At 41.6% G+C, this 21,863-nt stretch overlaps 1 protein-coding gene across 3 annotated transcripts in view; it reads left to right on the plus strand.

The window, feature by feature from the left end:
• pop1 (POP1 homolog, ribonuclease P/MRP subunit) overlaps positions 1–21,863 on the plus strand; it is a 62,925-nt gene that overhangs the window by 37,505 nt on the left and 3,557 nt on the right. For all 3 annotated transcript variants that reach the window (XM_072569752.1, XM_072569753.1, XM_072569754.1), the window contains 7 exons: positions 3,183–3,276; positions 3,578–3,692; positions 5,233–5,352; positions 9,343–9,458; positions 17,267–17,458; positions 19,620–19,774; positions 21,145–21,513. In XM_072569752.1, the coding sequence (XP_072425853.1) occupies positions 3,183–3,276; positions 3,578–3,692; positions 5,233–5,352; positions 9,343–9,458; positions 17,267–17,458; positions 19,620–19,774; positions 21,145–21,513 (1,161 nt within the window). The remainder of the gene's footprint in view (positions 1–3,182; positions 3,277–3,577; positions 3,693–5,232; positions 5,353–9,342; positions 9,459–17,266; positions 17,459–19,619; positions 19,775–21,144; positions 21,514–21,863) is intronic.

Here is a 21,863-nt window from a genome sequence, read left to right on the forward strand (position 1 = left end):
TAGTACACAGATTAGTGCACAGGTCGGTGCGCCATTGTGGACCAGAGAGCCTGTTCTGCGCTGTATAATTCTATGTTCTAAAGGTTGAGTGGAGGTGGATATCGCATAATTAAGGGATGGCTGGAAAGTGGGAAGCATTCAAGAATGAGAATCCAGAGACTGTATGTTCTTTATATGGTGAAGGGCAAGCCTGGTAGATGTAGGGAATGCTGGACGACTAGAGAAATTGAGGCTCTGATCAAAACAAAGCAAGTAGGTGTCAGGGAAAGACAGCAGAGATTGAGTGAATTCCTAGAGGAATATAAGGGCAGTAAGTTTATACTGATGGAAGTCAGGAGTGCAAAAAGGCAATGAGATAGCTTTGGCAAATAGGGTTAAGGAGAATCCAAAGGGATCCTACAAATAATTTAAGGACAAAGAGTAACTAGGTAGAGATTAGGGCCAGTTAAAGATCATCAAGGCTGCCTATGTGTGGAACCACAGAAGGTGGCTGAGATACTAAACAAGTATTTCACATTAGTGTTTGCTGTGGAGAAGGATGTGGGAACCTGGTTAAATAAGTAGTGATATCTTGAAAGGCCTCCATATTACAGAGGTGGTGGTACTGGATGTTTTATAACACACAAAGGTGGATAAATCCCAGGGACCAGATCAGGTATACTTGAGACTTTATGGCAAGTAAGGAAGTCATTACTGGGCCCCATTTTTATTGTCAATACCTACGGGTAAAGTGCCAGAAGACTGAAGGTTGGCTAACATGGTGCCATTATTTAAGTAAGGTGTTATGGATGTGTTGGGAACTAGACACCAGTGAGCCTGACATCAGTGGTGGGCAGGTTGTTGCAGGGGATTCTGTGGGATAGAATTTAGAAAAGCAAGGACTGATCAGGGATAGTCAACGTGGCTTTGTGTGTGTGAAATTGTGAGAGTGTTTTGAAGAAGTGAGAAAGAGGATTGATGAAGGCGATGGTGGGTGTTGTCTATGTGGACTTCAGTAAGATATTCAACAAGGTTCCATATGGTTGACTGGTTAACAAGGTTAGAGCACATGGAATACAGGGAGAGCTAACCATTTGAATACAAAATTGGCTTGAAGATAGGAGACAGGGTTACCTTTTGGACTGAAGGCCTGTACTCTAGGGATTGATGCTGGGTCGGCTGCTTTTTGTCAGTTATATAAATGATTGGATGTGAATATAGGAGGTATGAGTTAGTGAATTGGCAGATGATACCAAAATTGATGGTGTAGTGGACAGTAAGGAAGGTTATCTCAGAGTAAAACAGGACCTTGATCTGATGGGGCTGAGGATTGGCAGATGAAGTTCATGTTAGATAAATGTGAGGGGCTATGTTTTGGTGGGCAAATCAGGGCACGGCTTATTCACTTAATGGTAAGGTTCTGGGAGTGTTGCCAAACAGACACCTTGGAGTGTACTTTCATAGTTACTTGAAGGTGGAGTCACAGGTAGACAGACTAGTGAAGAAGGCATTTGGTATGCTTGCCTTTATTAGTGCATTGAGTATAGGAGTTGGAGGTTATGTTGTGGCTGTACAGGACATTGGTTAAGCCACTATTGGAATACTGCATTCAGTTCTGATCTCTCTGCTATAAGAAAAATGTTAAACTTGAAATGATTTGGAAAAGATTTACAAGGATTTTGCAAGGGTTGGAGGGTTTGAGCTAAAGGACAGGCTGAATAGGCTGAGGCTATTTTCCCTGGAGTGTCGGAAGCTGAAGGGTGACCACCTAGAGGTTTATTGAATTCAGGGGCATGGATTGGGTTAATAGTCCAGGGTAGGGAAGTCCAAAACTAGAGGGCATAGGTTTAGGGTGAGAGGGGAAAGATTTAAAAGGGACCTAAAAAGCAACCTTTTAAACGGAGAGTGGTACGTATATGGAATAAACTGCCAGAGGAAGTAGTGGAGACCCGGTGTTGGACCAGGATGGGTGGGGGATTGGACCGGGGCAAGGGGCGTGGTTGGACCAGGGCCAGGGTGGGGGGAGAACGAGGTTGGACCGGGTTGGGGGTTGGGGCGGGGTTGGACTGGGATGGGGGCGGGGTCTCGCATGCTGTGAGTTGCTGCAGCCTTCTGAACAGGGAGCAGACTAAAATCTCAGAGCCCCAGAGGAAAGGCATTTAATCAATTAACCGAATAATCGATTATCTGAACAAAATACTGCTTGCTCATCTCTTTCGGATAATCGAGTTTCCCCTGTATACAGAATATAAACACACTGATATCTTTTAATGCATTTGAAAGTGCCCCTTTCTACAAATGCACACCAATAAAGTGTGGCAAGGTTCATGCTGCAATTAGTGGCAAGCGACTAAAAGATCACCTCAACTCTCCCTACTTCTGTCATAACATACATCCATCCATGTACTCCCCCGAACCCCCATTATCAACAACCTGAGGTAGTCATTGACCAGAAACTCATCTGGACTCGTCATATAAATACAGTGGCAAGATATCTATACTTCTCTAATTCTGTTCACTTGAGACCTTAGTTTCATGTTATCCTAAATTCAGTTTAGATTAGATTAGATTAGATTACTTACAGTGTGGAAACAGGCCCTTCGGCCCAACAAGTCCACACCGCCCCGCCGAAGCGTAACCCACCCATACCCCTACATCTACATCTACATCTACCCCTTACCTAACACTACAGGCAATTTAGCATGGCCAATTCACCTGACCTGCACATCTTTGGACTGTGAGAGGAAACCGGAGCACCCGGAGGAAACCCACACAGACACGGGGAGAACGTGCAAACTCCACACAGTCAGTCGCCTGAGGCGGGAATTGAACCGGCGCTGTGAGGCAGCAGTGCTAACCACTGTGCCACCGTGCCGCCCACGAGTTATCTCGTCCTAAACTCGAGAATTCTATCTATTCTCCACCCATCCCTCAACCTCCTTTCTCCTTTTTGAGGCACTCCTATAATTTAACGCTTTGATCAAGCTTTTGATCACTTGACTGCATATCTCCTTACATGGGTCAGTGTTGCAATTTGTTTGCTGATACATCTCTGAATGGGATGCTTAATGTGAAACGGCAATTGTTTCAAATATGATTGAGCAACAAGAGAGGATTTTACCACTGCATGTATTCACAAATGAATAGCAATGTTCTATGTGATAAGGGTTTAATGCAGAATTATTGATATCCTTTGCTTTCAGAGATCTGACGATGGAAATTCTGAGGTATCGACTAATTGGTCCGTTATCCCATTGTGTGATATTTGAAGCTATACAAGCTGCTGATGTCCCAAAAGTGAGTCTACTGTTGCATACGAAAAATTGACTGCAGAGGTTCAAGAAGGCAGTTCATAACCACTTTCTCAAGGGCATCTGTGAGTCAGGAATAAATGCAGGCTCATCTATCCATACCCGTATTCCACAAGTGAATTTTTTGGTTCCTTCCATTCCCTTTCAAAGACCTCTTTCTGCATCAGACTGCGATAACATAGACTGGTATCTCTACTATGCTTTTCAAGACAAAATAATTGAACTATAGAAAGGACATCTAATCTTTTTTGTACCTTTTTTGACGTCTTTCCTGTTTTAAATCTTAGAACTCTGAAGAGAGAGAAGAGACAAAAATGTACTGCTGGTGGTCAGAGTATTGCACGCAACCTGAAAAGATGAGCCTCCATAATCATCAGAGAGATATCCTTCAGTTACTGCTTGGTGGGTGATACAGAACTCAGAAATAATGAATGATGATTTCATACTGAACCAGTAACAAATATGTGAATCGGTAATTGTAGGTTTTGAATTTGAGTGTTTGATTTCTTATTTTCTGGCTTTTATTCAGGAAAAAATCGCCATAATTAAAAATAACTGATTCTCAACTTTGCTGATGAACACATTTAAGTTGTTGCTTGTTGGTACAGAGTTTGGTTATCGGTGGAAAAAAAGAGGTGTTATTAAAGTTTTACATCTTGCCCTCATCGTGATGGAATTGTAAGAAGACCAAACTTTAAAGGGGACACCCAGATTATACTACACTATAAAAGAGTGCTGATATCAGTTTCTTATATCAAATATATATGTACCCCATTGTAAGCTCAACTGATGGTTGATCATGTAGTTCTTAGCATGCTTGTTTGTAAAGTGCTATCTGATTGCTAAATCACATCTATCACTAGACATTATGTCCTGAGTACAGGCTGGTCTAGTACATCCAGCATTCTGCCGATTACAAACAGCTGAAATGTCGTGCCATTTGACACGATCTGTCAGTCTTTGGGATTTAAAGCCACATGTCTGCTTGACTGGATGTCGTTTAGACTTGATGGCAGCATTGTTTTAATTCACCAGCATGAAACAACCATCTTCAGTTGTTGCCCATATTGTGAGAGAACTTTTCAATCAACACTCCTGTTTGAAGATGGTTGCAAATGCTTCAGCCTTATCTTTTCCATTGATGTGCTGGAGATATTGGGAGAGGGGATATGCTGGAGCTCCCTTCTGTTGTTAGTTCCATTTACACCATTCAAGATGTTGCAGGACTGCAGCGTTTAGATCTGACTCAGTTTCTTGTGGAATTGTTTAACTTTGTATATCGCATACTCCTACTAATATTTAGCCTGGAATTATTCAACAGGTTACTACTTCATTTCAGTTTTGCCTCATGATCCTGTTATTCCCTCGTGTACTGTTCATTGAACCAATGTCAATCCCTTGGCTCACTGGTAATGTGAAATGCTGAACCAAGAGGTGTTAGATTGTCATTGAATGCAATTCTGCCACTGCTGATGACCCACCGCGTTGCCTCGATGTCCAGTTTTGAGCTGCAAGATCTGTTCTGCTTGGCCTCGTTCAAAGGGGCGTAATGCACGTTCATACTTGATGGTGAGCTTTGATAGGATGTTGATCTGCTGAGGGAAATCAGAGCAATGCCTAATCACATCTTCATCCAGAAACTCCACTCCTGCCACTTCCAGCATTGATCACTAATTGTGCCATTCCAGCATGGACCAGTTGAACATGAGACATTCCTGGGTTCATATGAGTCAAATAATCAGTAGATAAAATTGCTGACTCTTTCAGAAACTACCCTTTTAAAAAAAAATTTAATAAGAATTTCCTAGTGAGGTACAGCATCTGTGTTTTTTTTTGTTATTGTATTAGTTGCAAGATTTTATAAAAGACTGCTAGTTACTAAAGAAACGTAAATTATTTATAAACCTATAGTTACGCTTTCACAATTTTTGTTTTATTTAAGGTGTTGCTTCACCAGCAGAAATTTCAGCAGGGACTGTGCTTGGACTTACTGTAGGAGATCCTCGTCTAAATATGCCGAGAAACAGAACCACAGCTATTCCAGACCTGTCGCAGCCTGAAGGTAGTATTCCCCAGGGATTGTGGAGTGTGATATGAAAGATCCTGAAACAAAATACAAAGTGCTGGAGAAATTCTGCATTTATGGAGAGTGAAACAGAAGTAGTTTTATGTCCAATGTGGCTGTTCTTTAGAACTGAAGAGAGGTGAGTATTGTGTTGCAAAAAAAAGGTTTGGGCGCTGCAAATGGAATGGAAGGGTACATTAGGGAAAGGTTTGAGGCTAAGGTAGATTAGAGATCAAAGGTCTCCACAGATACTGCCAGACTTGCCCAGTTTTTTTCCAGCACTTTGTGTTTATTTCAGATGTCCAGTTTCTGGAGTATTTTGTTTTTGTTGAAAGCTCTTGTATTGTCTTCTGTCAACAAAATGTGGTTAAATGTGGAACTAGTTCCAATTAGGAGTAGTTGATGTTAAAGGCCAGCTAGGTAAGTAGAAGACCAAGGGGTAGAAGGTTGTGCTACCAGGGTGAACTGAGCAAAGAAGGAAAATGGTGTCATGGAGTCAAGTTAGCCTGAAGGCCTGTTTGTGCTGGGAGGTTTTCATAACCATATTCTATTTAATTCCTACCTGGAATACATCTTGTGTCTGGCAAACCCTAAAAACAGCAGAGGTCTTTTATCTGCATTCTCTTTCAGTTTAGATGCAAACCGAAAATTTAAATATAGTTTTTGTACTTCACGTTGAAACAGGGCAGTTAACAAAGGGTGTGTGAATGGAATGTCTGGCACTTGGCGCAGACTTGTCCTATTAGCAGATTCTTAATCCAAATTTTCCTTTCCCCAACTCCATCATCCCACTTTTAGCATCTACATTCCAAACAAACTAGCAAGTAAAGTGCCATGATTTGGTCTGAAAATTCTACATCTTTATTACTAAATTGTGTCTGCTGTTTGTAACACTGTTAATCCCAGAATGAAGATGATTGGATTACTCTCTCTGACTGTCATTGTCAAATGTCGAAGTTCAGTTTGCAGTCTCTTTATTTAGGGAGAAAAATATATGTGGGCATGAGATTGAATCAGAAGAGGGAACTGATCAAATAAGAACAGGAAATGCTGGACATGTGTCAAAAGAACCTAGGTTAATGTTACACATTGATCTTTTATCAGGAAAATGATCAGTTCTAACCTCCTATCCATGAAATACAGCGAATATGTTTGACATATTATGATTTTGTAACTGTTTTGATTTATTGTGTTTTTTAAAACCGGGTAGTGGTGTTTGGTAGAGTCTATGGGAAAATACTAAGAATTTGATGATTTGAATATGTGGAGGCCTGCAAAGTTTAGGAAGCATATAGGCTCAACAAGTCTGTACTTTTTTAAAATTAGAAATGTATACTTGAGAGCGATTTGGAATTTATTAAGGGCAAAATTTGTGGAGGAAGCTGGATTGAACATATGTGTCCGGTTATTTCTACTGAATAGGTAAAATAGGTTGCTAAGGACATCATACGTAAAAGTTGTGAGAATGCAGAACTAAGGTTGGATGTTAGGCAGGTGCTCTTTTTCACAGAATAGTCAACCTGTAGCGCAGGTTGCCAGCTCGGACAATGAATGCTGATATGCTGTATTCCTTCAAGCGAGGCTTGTTTCTGGCTGGGGTGGAGATCACCTTGTACAACAGGTGGGTATCATGTCATATATATTGCTTCAGTCTGATTGCCTGAGGTGCCTAAGAGAAACTTTACCATTTCTTTTCCCCAAGCAATTAGCCTCTGTACTTTACTGTTTCTCTGCCTCCCTGTCCTCGGAGATTATTAAGACTCTGGGTGGAGTAGAAAGACTTTGTAATGTGATGCGGCATGGGACAGACTGGATGAATTACTAAATCTTTTGCTGTCCATTTTTTATGTATGTTTTGCTTGTAAGTAACCAATGTTTAGTTTTGTAATGCCTTTGTTTACCCCTTCCCTGTTTTAACTGTTTAAAGTTATAGATTAGTACTGCAGTGTTTGATTTCAATAACAGCAAATATTTAGGCACATTTTGCTGGTCTTGTGCTCAGTGAGAGCCTCTGTTCTATCATGCAGATGTTCCAGGTTTGAATCCTGGCAAGGCCAACTAAGTGCTGTTTGCGACATGAGTTTACATAGATTGATATGTTGCATAGATCTAAACTGACAGTAAGAATATCCATATGACCTGGGAACATATCACAGTACTTGACTTGGCTCATTGCTTGTAGCATATGTTGTGTTTCATGATTAGGAGCCGACTAATTTTTTTTGGCATGAATCCTTTGTCATTATTAACTAGTTATAACATTTTTAACTGTGTAACTTTAGATTTTCTTTTCTTATCACAGCGATTAATGCTTTTATCAAAGGAAACTTACATCTTTTTTAAACTTAGACCTCTCAGATGCTTTTCCAATGCTTCTTTTTCAAAGATTACACTGCCCGAAGTGATTTTGACTCCATCCTTGTAACTGGATGACCTTGCCAAAACATAAATGCAAATCTTTGGTGAATTCTATTTTATTTTTTCTTAAATGAAACAATTTTTCTGACTAATACAGAAGCTGAAGAAATGCAAAATTGGTTGTGTTCAATGGTATTTAAAGGAGATGCAGTGAAAACATTTGAATTGACTGATAGTGTTGAGCACCTGTCTTGATTTGCGTGGGGATTGTGTTGCATAATGGATTAGTTGAATTTGGGTAATTTTACAGGCTTATGAATTTTGATGGAAATTTTAGTAATTCTTCAATTTAGTTTATAAAAATCCCAGCACTTTTTCTTGCATTGTGTGCTAAGTGGTAACCACTTGATCAAGATAGCTTAAGCACTTGTGAAAGCAAAAGATGACTGAGAAACCAGAAAGTCATTTAAGGAGGCAGCGACATAGTTGTAATTTCACTGGAAGAATAATGCTGAACCCCACCTTCCTAGCAAACGTTCTGGGATGTGGGCTTGATTTCCATAATGATAGATGGTGACATTTGAATTCAATCTTAAAAAAAATTCAGGAACAAAAAGAATCTGGCCTAATGGTCATTATTAAACCACTGCCAATTAACGTTTAATGGTATTATCGCTGGACTGTTGATCACAAGGCCCAAGTAATATTCTGGGGACCCGGATATGACTCCCACAGGCTAGATGGTGCAATTTAAATTCAGTTTTAAAAGAAAAACTGGAATTCAAAGTCTAATGATGACCGTGGCAAAACTTACCTGATTCATTAATGACCTTTTAGGGAAGGAAACTGCTGTCCTCACCTGGTCTGGCCTACATGTGACTCCAGACACAGAACAATGTGGTGGACTGTTCACTGTCTTTTTGACAATCAGGGGTGGTCAATCAATGCTGGCCTAGCCAGTGATACTCTTTTTCTGTGAATGAATTAAAACAAAATCTGTTTCATTGTCTTTTTAGGAAGGAAATCTGCCATCCTTAGCTAGTCTTGCCTATATGTAACTCGAGACCCATTGCGATATGACCTTGAATTGTCCTCTGTGCAGTTAGGGGTGGACAATGCATGTCTCAAATTCCAAAGTTATATTAAAAGAAAACTCAACTTGAGAAGTTGCCTTTTCACGAAATTGAAGAATTCCAGGAAAAATAATGTATTGACAGCCTTCAACCCATTTTGAACTGATACTAGAAATTGATGAGAGTAAGTTCAGGTTGAATTTCATGGGATGGTCGAACTATCTCTTACAACAGTTGGTTTGTTTCAGCTTCTCTTTGTAACATATTGCTGTAGGGAATGACCGACTAATTTCTTATGGCTCCTACTCTTCTGAGAGTTTGAGTTCAGTAGACTGTACTTTTGCGCTCCATCCCTTGAATTGGTGGCTACAGTTAGAGCTACCCACAGGATTGGTATAATATATTTCTTCCCTCCCTTTTCTAACGAATGGCATTTTTGCTCATATTCAGAAAATTGCCTAGTTTATCATGCTATGTGTGAACTTATTTACATACAATTAAGTCTGTGTTAAGACTGGAATGTATTTGCTCTAATTATTTTCCTCTTTTATTGTAGACCTGGAAAAGCTCAGGGATTTATGTTTGAACGGCATTGGTGCAGAATATGCTCAAAGTCAGATCTGGGATCGAAATGTCCGCAATGTTGTTACAGAAACTAAAATCTCAGAACAGGTAATTCGACTGCAGTGAGCATGCAGAATTGTTGAATTTGGAAAATATTTTTCCGTGTTTGAATCTTCCCACATTTCCCATTTCCTTGTAGGACTAGCTGTGCTACTGTGCAGTTTCAACGTTTCATGCCAACTTTGTTAACTGTGGGTCAGTTTTGTACCATTCCCATCTCTGGCCTTTGAAGTTCTTCAAGTTCATCCCCCATCACAGAGACTTGAGCAAGGCCACCACTGACGGAGGAGCACAACATAGGATGTGATATTAAACTGAGGATTGTTAAAGATGCCATAGCACTGTTTTTAACAATAAAAGCAGGAATGTTTTCCCTGGGCTGATATAACAAACATCAATGAAATTGGTTAGGCCTTTATTAGATTACTTAGTATGGAAACAAGCCCTTCGGCCCAACAAGTCCACACCAACCCTCCGAAGAGCAACCCACCCAGACCCATTCCCCTACATTCACCCCTTCACCTAACACTACGGGCAATTTAGCATGGCCAATTCACCTAACCTCATAACCTTATCTCATAACTGTGGGAGTTTGCTGCGTGAAAATTAGTTGTCTTGTTTTCAAAATTACAACAGTGATGACTCTTTAAAAATAGATTGTTGCAATGTTAGGTGATGCAGGCCTTTTTTTGTTCAAATAATTGGTAGTGAATATTGATAGAGCGCATAATCAAACCTGTTGATTTGTCTTAGGATCAGGCTCAGCTGTGAAGTTAATGTTCACCTAGCAACTACACGTGGCTCTTCTGTCATATATTAATCAAAAGTGGCTGGGCCTGTCTTTTTGCAGTTTTGCAGGAATATTGAGGTGAATTTTATCTGTCTGATATAATTCAGCCTATACTGTAAATGAAATTTGGGCTGTTTCTCTTCCTGTATAACTTCCATCTGAATAAGCTTACTGAACCATGAAGGAAGCTGGATAACATTCTTAGACTCTTTAGTTTAGTTTCTTTCTTACTGGTAGATATTTTGGAAACCTTACTACTGATTAATACAGATACTGTATGTTTGTATTAGCAATTAGTAAGCACCACACCAGTAAATACTCTTTACCTTTCTGACTCTTCAAACTACATGGTGTAGACTGCCAAGTTCAGACTAATGCATGTCACCTCCTTCCTTGCGGTTCTTTCACTTTATGTATGCAGCTTACCTGCTGAGCATTTCCAGCTGAAGTATTTTGCTTTTATATCCACCCATCATCATCTTTACAGCTATTATTTAAGAAGGATTAATTTGTCTTTCCAATTTGTTTTCTACAGTCATCATTTGTGGAAAGTTCTGTTTTTAGATATAGCACCTACTTTCCTTGTGACCTCACTTGGTATAAGTAAACACTGCAGTAGCATATGTGTCTAGTCGCACTACTCCACAGGTAGCAACATAAACTAAAATATATTTTGTCCAAGCCCCTAGTTGGCTAATTGTGTATTTTCGTTATAAAATGAAAAGATCCATCAACCAGGTTCCAATTAATAAACAAACTGTCAATTTATTAAAAAAACATTCAATTCGATGAAGGTGCAGAATTGGTTAACACTGTAAATTTGCCAGCAGGAGAGCAGATTTCTTAGCTCCATCCTGACTGGGATTTTCTAGTCAGTCCTCTGTGGGATACATGGGGACAATGTTCCTGCAAGGCTTGGAAGTTCTGTCTACTTTGCTAACCTATTGCCTTGACTTAAAATAAAATCTTCAAGTCTTCCTTCTGTGGTACCAAACCATTACCTTTGGGTACCCTCTTTCTAATATCATTTTAAAAAAAGGAACAGAAATAGGACATTTGGCCCCTCGAGCCTGCTCTGCCATTCAGTAGGATGATCTGACACTCATGTTTGCTTTCCTGCATTTTCCTCGTAACCCTTGATTCCCCACTGAACAAGAATCTATCTCAGTTTTGCATATACGTAAGGACTCTGCCCCCACAGCTGTCTGTGGGAAGGTGTTCCAAAGACATGCTGAGAAGAAATTCCTCCTCTCTATCTTATATTGGTGCTCTTTAATTCTAAGATTTTGCCCATGAAGGGAATCATCCTGTCAGCATTGACCCTGCCAAGCCCCTTAAGAAACTTATATACTTAAGAGATCACTCTTATTCATCTAAATTCGGAAAAGTAGAATCCCAGCCTATCTATTCTTTGCACATAAGACGATCTCTCCATACCAGGGATTGGTCTAATGAGGAGAAAGTGAGGATTGCAGATGCTGGAAAGTCAGTTGAAAAATGTGGTGTTGGAAAATCACAGCAGGTCAAACAGCATCTGAGGAGCAGAAGAGTCGATGTTTCAGGCATAAGCACTTCATCAGGATTGAGGAGGGGGAAGGGGGGGCTTGAGATAAGGAGGGGGGGTTGGGATGGGGCTGGGGGAAGGTAGCTGGGAAGGCGATAGGTGGATGCAGGCGGGGTGTAATAGGTCAGTGAGGAGGGTGGAGTGGATAGGTGGGAAGGAAGATGGACAGGTCAAGAGGGTGGTGTCGAGTTGGAGGGTTGGAACTGGGATGCAGTGGGGTGAGGTCAATATTAATGCCGTGATTTTGAAGGATCCCAAGGCAGAAGATGAGGCATTCTTCCTCCAGTTGGCGGGCGACTTTCATTTGGTGATGGAGGAGGTCCAGGACTTTCATGTCCTTGAGAGAGTGGGAGGAGAATTGAAATGGTCGACCAAAGGGCAGTGGGGTTGTTTGGTGTATGTGTCCCAGAGATGTTGGCTGAAATGCTCAGAAAGTTGGCACCCTGTCTTGCCAATGTAGAGGAGACCACGTGGAGAGCAACGGAGACAGTAGATGAGGTGTTTGGATGTGCAGGAAAATCTCTCGCTGGATCTCTTTTGGGGCCTTGGATGGAGGTGAGGGGGGGGAGGTGTGGGCACAGGTTTTACACCTTGAGGCGGCAAGGGAAAGTGCTGGGTGTGGGGGTGGGTTGGTGGGGTGGTGGGGGTGGGGGGGGGTGGGGGGGGGGTGTGGATCTAACGAGGGAGTCACTGAGGGAGTGGTCTCTACACAACGCAGATAGGGGTCGGGAGGAAAATATATCTTGGGTAGGGTCTGACTGTAGATGGTGGAGGACAATGCGCTGTATCCAGAGATTAGTGGGATAGAAGGTGAGTACCGGGGTTGTGCCACCGTACGAGATGTAAAACCTGTGTCTACACCACTGCCACCACACCCGCCCACTACCACCACCACCACCCCCAAAAGATCTTTTCACATCCGGCCGAGGTTTCCCTGCACGTCCACCCCCCTCATCTATTGTGTTCATTGCTATCAATGTAGTCTGCTCTACATCAGGGAGACAGGATGCCAACTTGCAGAGCATTTCAGGGAACATCTCTTGGTCACACGTAACAACCTCACTGCCCTGTGGCCACCCACTTCAATTCCCCCTCGCACTCTCCCAAGGACATGCAAGTCCTGGGCTGCCACCTCCACCAAATCAAAGCTACTTGACAACTGAAGGAAGAATGCCTCATTTATCGCCTTGGGACTATTCAACCACACGGCATCAACATCAACTTCACTGTTTTCCAAATTTTCCCTACCCTACCTCATCCCAAATCCAACCCCCCAACTTGGCAGTACCCTCTTAACCTGTTCTACCTGTCTACCTTGCTTCCCACTTATCTACTCCACTCTCCCCACCAACCTATCACAATTACCTGCATCCACCTATTGCCTTCCCAGGTGCTACCCTCCTCCCACCATCCTAATTATTTCCCAGCCCCCTTCCCTCTCCTCATTCCTGGTGAAGCACTTATGCCCAAAACATCGACTCTCCAGGTCCTCGGATGCTGCCTGCCCTTTTGTGCTTTTCCAGCACTGCACTTTTCAACATTGTCCTCATGATCCTCGTGCTTTCTGTGGCCTCCTTGTTCCTGTTGACTGTCCAGCATCAAAAGCCCGCCTGCTACACTTAATTAGTATCAAGCCCACCAGATAGTCATTAATTAACAAATGGGGAAAATTCCAAGTATGTAAATTCCTGTCAATTGAGAGTGACAGAATGATCCTGAAGCCTGCAGGAAATGTCCTGCCCTGTCAAATCATGGTTACTAAAATAACAGATTTTAAAATCATTTAAAATAACAGATTTTTAAAAAATGACCCAGGAAATGTCATAGAATGTTTACAAGACAGAAAGAAGGCCATCTTGTCCAATCCCTTTTTCCAGCATTTGGCTCATAGTCTTGTATGTGCTGTCATTTCAAGTACTCATTTAAATGCTACTAAAGCGTCTCTACCACCTTTTTCAGCAGAGTTCCAGATACCCACAACATTCTAGGTGAAAAGGGTTTTCCTCTAATCCCTGTAAGGAGAAAAGCTTTTCTCTACCTGCTCTGCCTGTACGTGTCAGAACTTTGATCACCTCAGTCAGATTTCCCCTCCACCTTCTATGCTTTCAGGGAAACAACGCCAGCATACCTGGTCTCTCTTCAGAGCTGGATCATTCCAGCCCAGATTTCCTAGTAAATCTCCTCTGCAGTCTCTGTATTCCTATCGAATCCTTCTTATAATGTGATGACCAGACTGCACACAGTAAGCCTAACTGGTGCTGCACACAGCATTTTGTATTCAATGCCTTGACTAATCAAGTATCTTCTTAACCACCACAGCTACCTGACCTGCCCCCTTCAAGGATCTAAAGACAACGCGCAGCTAGGTCCCCCTGATCCTCTGTACTTTCTGTGGTCCTGTCATTCAATGTCTGCCCTTTTGTCTTCCAAAATGCATCACCTCTCATCTTTTCAGAATTAAATTCCATTTGCCACTTCAGTCTGTCTGACCAATCTATCTATATCATCTTGTAGTCTGATGTTTTCCTCCACACTGTTTACTACCCTACCAATTTTTGTGTTATTTATGAACTTAAACTATAGCTCCTACATTCATAGCAAGATCATTCATGTACACAACAAATAGCAAGGGACACAGCCAAAACCCTGTGATACATCACTGGGTAGAGGCATCCAGTCACAAAAATGCCCTTCAGCCATCACCACCTTGCCACTAAGCCAATTATGGATCCAATTTGCTAAATTGCTCTGAATACTATGAACTTTTAGCTAAACCAGTCTACTATGCAAGAGTTTGTTAATAACATCCATGTAAATGGCTTAAACTGCATTTGGCCCTTCAAGACTGCTAATCCATTCAATAAGAATATGACTGATCTGTTTATCTTATGAATTCCTTGTCTATTACAGGTAACATTTTGATTACCTTGTCTGATATGAATCTGTCTACTTCTGCCTTAAAATATTCAGCGACTCTTCTGCCACTGCCTTCTGAGGCAGGGAATTCTAAGGTCTCTCAATCCTTTGAGAGAAAGAAGGTCTTCTGATTTGCCCGAAAAGGGCAGCCCTGATTTTAAAAGTATCCCCATGTTCTTAATTCACCCATAAAGGGAAGCGTGCTTTCCACATCCACCATGTCAAGACCATTCAAGACCTTTACAGGCATCAAACAGATCACTCTCCGTCTTCTAAGCTGCAATGGAAATGATCTAGCCTGTCCAATCTTCCCTTGTAACTACTAAACTAATATCTGAAATTAAATCAACTTTGAACCACCCCCAATGCCTTAAGTAATGAGATGAAAACTATACGAAGTATTTGAGATGTGGTCTCACCAGTATCCTGTATAACTGAAGCATAACATCCTTTTATGTTCAATTCCTTTCGTAACAAAGGATAGCATTCCATTAACCGCTTTAATCAGTTGCTATACCTGCAGGTTAAGTTTTTGTGATTCATTCACTAAAATACCGAGATCCCTCTGTGCCTCAGAATCCTGCAGTCGTTCAGCATTTAAGTAATACTCTGATTTCTTTATTCTTGTCAAAGTAAACAACTTCAGGTCTTCCCACGTTATGACCCTCTATACTGGCCTGCATCCTAGTTGTTGGCTTCACAGTATAATTTTCTGTCTATATATCATAGTCAGAGAGTCACAGCAAAGTTTATCACCATACTTTTGATCCCTTCATCTAAGTCATTGTCAACTGAATTATAAAACAAAATTGAGGGATCATTATGAGCCTGTGGCTCGTTGGTCTAGCGGTATGATTCTCGCTTCGGGCCTTCAGTTGGGTGAATTTGCGAGAGATCCCAGGTTCAAATCCCGGACGAGCCCTCATTTCTTATAGGGTGGCACAGTGGTTCAGTGGTTAGCACCACTGTCTCACAGTGCTAGGGACGTGGGTTTGATACCAGCCTCAGGCAACTGTCTGTGTAGAGTTTGCGCATTCTCCCTGTGTCTGTGTAGGTTTCCTTCTCCAGCACAAAGATGTGTAGATTAGGTGAATTGGCCATGCTAAATTGGGGGGCACGGTGGCACAGTGGTTAGCACTGCTGCCTCACAGCGCCAGAGACCCGGGTTCAATTCCCGCCTCAGGCGACTGACTGTGTGGAGTTTGCACATTCTCCCCGTGTCTGTGTGGGTTTCCTCCGGGTGCTCTGGTTTCCTCCCACAGTCCAAAGATGTGCAGGGCAGGTGAATTGGCCGTGCTAAATTGTCCGTAGTGTTAGGTAAGGGGTAGATATTGGGGTATGGGTGAGTTGCGCTTCGGCGGGGCGGTGTGGACTTGTTGGGCCGAAGGGCCTGTTTACACACTGTAAGTAATCTAAGGGCGGGACAGTGGCTCAGTGGTTAGCACTGCTGCCTCACAGCACCAGGGTCCCAGGATCGATTCCAGCCTCAGGCGACGGTCTGTGGTGGAGTTTGCACATTCTCCCCGTGTCTGCGTGGGTTTCCTCCTGCAGTCCAAAGATGTAGTCAGGTGAATTGGTCATGTTAAATTGCTCATAGCATTAGGTGCATTAGTTAGAGGGAAATGCCCCTGGGTGGGTTACTCTTCGTTGTGGACTTGTTGGGCTGAAGGGCCTGTTTCCACACTGTAGGGAATCTAATCCAATCTAATACATTACAAGCCCCTGTAGGATCCTGTTCATCACATCCTGCCAATCTGAGCAAGACATATTTATGCGTGCTACCTGTTCTCTGACAGACAGCCAATTCTCTGTACATGGTAGTATATTATCCCTTCTACCTGCTTTCCACAGTAGCCTCTTATGTGGAAGCTTGTCAAATACCACATGGAAATCCAAGTTCAGTATATAAACAGGGTCCCTTTTTGTCCATAATACATATTACTCTTACAAAGAATTCCAACAAATTGGTGCAATACAATTCCCCTTTTATGAAACGATGTTGACTCTGGCCGATGACCTTGAGTTTTTCTAAGTGCTCAGTGGCCACCTCCTTTAATTGGTTTGAATATTTCTTCCCTGACAGCTGTCAGGGTAATTGGCTTATACAGGTTGTTCTGATATAAAGTGACAGTTGTGTTCTTCTGCAACCTCACACTATAGAAGATCACTCTATAGGAAACTGTTGTAGAAAACAAGCTGTAGAAGTTCACGCTATGGGAAACCCGATTTAGCTGTTCAGAAACTTTGCGTTATGCAAACAACATCCACAATTCATCACTCGCATTATAGCCAATTCACGATGATGAAACGCGCGTTATAGAAGAACTACCTGTAGATTCATATTTTCTGTCTCCCTCCCTCCCCTTGAGTAGAGGGATTAAATTTGCTGCTTTGCAGTCCGATGGAACTTACCTTTAACCTACATGAAAGGTATAAAAAATGCACTGGGCTTTAAATGGTGCATTGGTCATCTCTTATAAAGCAAACTGGTTTTCTTGTTAATTTGAAGAATTTTTTTTAGTAATAAAGTGGTTTGCATTATGTCTTCCATCAAGTTAAGATGCTATTATTTTTCTTGTATTCCAGAAACTGAATCAGATGAGAAGCAAGCTGTTAGTTCCTGGGACTCGTCTGGATCTTGGATCGCAAGAGTCCAAGATTCCCATTTTGTTGGTGCATCAGCCTGGGAAGATGGCTGGACAAGAGCACACTGGTTGGGGGAGTGGCTGGGATATTCTGATCCCAAAAGGATGGGGAATGGCATTCTGGATCCCTTTGGTATTAATACAAGTGTTAATACTCTAGTGGGAGAAAGATAAGGGTTGAGAGTGTGGTGGTGGAAAAGCACAGCAGGTCAGGCAGCATCCGAGGAGCAGGGGAATCGATGTTTCGGCATAAGCCCTTCATCAGGAAAGAGGCTTATGGGTCAGGGGCATGAGAGATAAACTGGTGTGGCGTGGGGCTAGGGGAAGGTAGATGAGAGTGCAATAGGTAGATGAAAGTGGGGGGAGAAGGTGATAGGAGTGGATAGGTAGGAAGGATGATGAACAGGTTAAGAGGGCAGTGCGGAGTTAGAAGTTTGGAACTGGGATAAGGTGGGGAAATGGGAAACCTGGTGCAATCCACGTTAATCTCATGTGGCTGTTGTGTCTCAAGGCAGAACACGAGGCCTACATCTTCCAGGTATTGGGTGGTTAGTAGAGATGGAGGAGGCCCTGGACCTACATGTCCTTGGTGGAGTGGGAGAGGGAGTTAAAGTGTTCAGCCACGGGGCGGTGGGGTTGGTTGGTGTGGGTCTCCCACTGATGTTTTCTGAAATGATCTGCAATTTGGCCTCCTGTCTTCCTGATGCAGAGGAAACCACATGGGCACAACGGATACAATAGCTGACATTTATGGAAGTTCAGGGAAATTTCTGTCGGAATTTCTGCAAATATCATACTTCTACAAATGTCATCTACTGTATCCATTGCAGCCAACATGGTTTCCTCTACAACCACACGAGATTAATATGGATTTCACCAGGTTCCCCATTTCCCCTCCCTCCACCCTATCTGAGTCCCAACCTACCACTCTGCACTGCCCTCTTGACCTGTCCATCATCCTTCCCCTTCTATCTGCTGCACCTTTCTCTGCTACTTATCACCTTCACCCCCATTTTCATCTGCCTATTATATTCTCAGCTACCTTAACCCTCAGCCCTATTGAAGGAAGATGTAGATATGAAGTATAGATTTAGCATTATCTCGTTGAATTTTGTAGTTCAAACTCAATTTATAAAACAGGATCTTTTTTTCACCATTTCATGAACTTGCCCCTTGCAATTGTTTATCTCAATGGCCCTCCTGTTTTGTCAGTTCCTGTATAGTTCTAGCATTTTTTCAAAGAATTGATTCACAGGATGACGGCATTGCTGGCTAGGCCAGTATTTATTGCCCATCCAGAGGGTAGTTAAGAGTCAACCACATTGCTGTGGGTCTGGAGCCACACATAAGTCAGACCAGGTAAGGACGGCAGTTTCCTTCCCTAAAGGACCTCAGTGAAACAGCTTGTTTTTTCCTGACAATCAGCAATGGATTCGTGGTAGTCATTAAACTCTTCATTCCAGATTTGTATTGAATTCAAATTCCACTAGCTGCTGTGGTGGGATTCAAACCCACGTCCCTAGAATATTACCTGGGTCTCTGGTTTAACAGTTCAGTTTAACCACTAGGCTATCACCACCTCCTGCGTGCATTGTATACATTTTAAGTCCCAGAATTTTTCTGCCCACTTTTTTAAACTGAATTTTATCTAATATCCATTTGCCCAATCTGCTAGAGCTGACTGCCTCCTCCTGAGGTCACCTCAGTTTTTCTCATGAGATTGCTGTTTGCAGGAGTGTCTTAAGTGCAAATTAACCACTGTGTTTCTGCCGTTACATTCAGAAAGTACTGCAATGGTTAAGTACTTCAAGATGCCCAGTGGAAATTGAGTCTGTTTTTATTTTCCCGTTTCTCTTCCCTATAGACATTTTGCTGCATTTTATTGGGCCCTAACTACCTTTTCCATTTTTTCAGTTCTATCAACATTTTTAGTAATACTTTCTCAGTATTATATTGCAACCCAAAAAAGAATGTTTTATATCACTTTGAGATCTTATGAAAGAGCCAGTCATTAGTGTTTTCTAGTCTACTTGAATATAGAAAGGTTGATCCCGCAGAATACATTTTTGACCCACCATTCGCGCTTTTATAGATGTGTAGGTATTGACTAAAGAATTTAAAATTTATTTTTGTCATTTTTTTGCATTATAGAAGCAATTTCAGATGGACATCTTCACTGGAATTCTTTGATTTACTAGTCCAAGAAAACTTTAATGTCAGATTAGAATGTTGTCCATTTATAATAAGGTTTTGAATCACTAGCTTGTTTGCAAATTTGTTGCTTTTGTTTTCAGATCTACCGGGGAGCGCGAGTAGGAGGTCTGCAAGAGGGAGCCAAGCACACACAGTACAAGGGACTTCCACATTTCCCAGATGACTTTCCAGACTGTCCAGCAGGCATCCAGCACAGTGTGGAGACCAAGAAAGAGCTAATAGACAAATACAATAAGTAAGTAACTAGTCCAAATGCAGGTAGCAATGTAACATTGTAACTTGCTGTGAAATTAGAGCTGAAAATGCACAAGTAACGCCATCAAAATTCACAAAGCATGATTAACACTTTGCTCCAGATATTTCTGTCCTGTAATTAACTGGCCTATGTCCAAGAAATTCAGACAAAACATACTGAAAAGTACACACCTATCCAGTCTGACATTAATGCCATGGAGGCATTGGTTTAAAACTCAGGACAGAAGAGAATGTAAGTTAAACTCAAATAATAAACCAGAATTCTAAAGCTGCTTTCAAGTATCACCAGTTGTAAAAACCAATGTAATGTCCTTTTTAGGGAAGGAAGTCTTGTCATCTTTAGCTTTCTAGCCTATGTGACTCCAGACCCACAGCAATGTGGCTGGCTCTTAACTGCCCTTTGAAATGGCCAAACAAGCCACTGGGTTCAATATAGCAAGAGATGAGCAACAAATGCTGGTATTGCCAGCGATGCCCAATGACGAGTAACAAGAAAAAGAAAACCCAGTCTTTCTAATATCTTCAGGCTCAGCAACTGGAAATATCTACCCCTTTTGCTTTTTATTAAACATCCTGTATTTGAAGTTTTTCCATAACTGGAATCGTTTTATTGTATTTTGTTTATTTACAACACCTGCGTGAAGTGAATGTCTGGCTTTTGTAAAGCTGCACTCTGATGTTTTGCTCATAGGGAGCATTATTCAATTATGGTCAGATTTTGTGGTTCAAATTATAAATTTGCCTTCTGTTGGTTGCTTCTTCCTACCCTGATTTCCTTGAAGTAAGACATCTGGATAAACCTGCCATCAGTTAGCTCTAATCTTTGTGCTTTCATTAGTATTAATCATTGTCCCTTAGAACCAAGCTGTTATTGATCATATGATAAGAAACATTGTCCTAACAACTTGGATTCACGTTGGTATTTGGTAATGCTCAGAATTCCCTATGTTTTTGACAATTTTAAGACCAGCTTCTAAAAATGACAGTGGCTTATTGCTCATGGGTAGCAAGCCAGATTTTTAAAACTACCTGTGAGACAAATGTTTTGGTTTTCATATTGTTTAAATATTCATGTCACAGGTTTGCTCTTGCCTTAAAGGTTTAACTTCAAGAAGGTTAAAGGCATTAACAAATATCTAGCTATCCCAGTTCACTTGGAAGGCTAACTGAACTAATACAATTCATGACAAACTGTCAAATCCATAACTAAACCAAAGATTCCTGGTTTATATCATGGCCTCCTGTAGTTGCTCAAGTGGGTCCTTTTTTCATTTCTCTTTGTAATCTTGAAAGACCATGTTGGAAGTTTTCTGCTATTTCTATGAGTTAAGTAACCAGATGTGTCTCTAGGTATCCACCAGCCAAGAGGCCTAACTATATCCATTATGGTACCATGACTCCATTCCGTTGTCCCTGGCAACAGCTAGTAGAAGAGTGGGAAGCCCATATCCAAGCTGGTGATCTCAAACTTGCTGTCAGTGGTAAAGAGCAAGAGTTGAAGTTTGAAGTGCAGAACCCTAATTACAAACACGCTGGAGTACATGAAAACAAAGCTTCTGAGGAAATGTCAAATAAGGAGAAACCATCAGAGCCGGATGAGGAAATGGAGGAGGATTCTGAAAGTGTGACTATTCTTGAGCGAAACACAGGATGTAAAAATGGCAAGAATGTAATTACTCAAGACACCCCAGCAGAAAGTGGGCATGTTTCCGTTTTGAGGTCTGTATATAACTTATGCCATAACTTGTTTGTGGATTGAATTATCTAAAAATCATTAGATTATTTGATAAAATATTCTTTCACAATGTGTTCTCTGCCTAAATTGGACTGTAGCATGATTCTTTGGTCAAGTCTCTCAATTTAAAGTAGCACTCAGCAGGTATTACCCATATGTAGCGAGTATTGAACAAACTGCAGCTATTCGTATTCAACTGTAGAACTGCTCTTTTAATTACTTCAACCAACCAAGAGACTAAAAGCTGAACTCCTTGCTCAAGGAAGGAGGTGTACTCCCTGTTTAACTTTGCACAAACAATTTAATTTAATGATTAGAAAGGAAACACTATCTT

The sequence above is a fragment of the Chiloscyllium punctatum genome, chromosome 5 (genome assembly GCF_047496795.1).
Source record: "Chiloscyllium punctatum isolate Juve2018m chromosome 5, sChiPun1.3, whole genome shotgun sequence".
Taxonomy (NCBI): domain Eukaryota; kingdom Metazoa; phylum Chordata; class Chondrichthyes; order Orectolobiformes; family Hemiscylliidae; genus Chiloscyllium; species Chiloscyllium punctatum.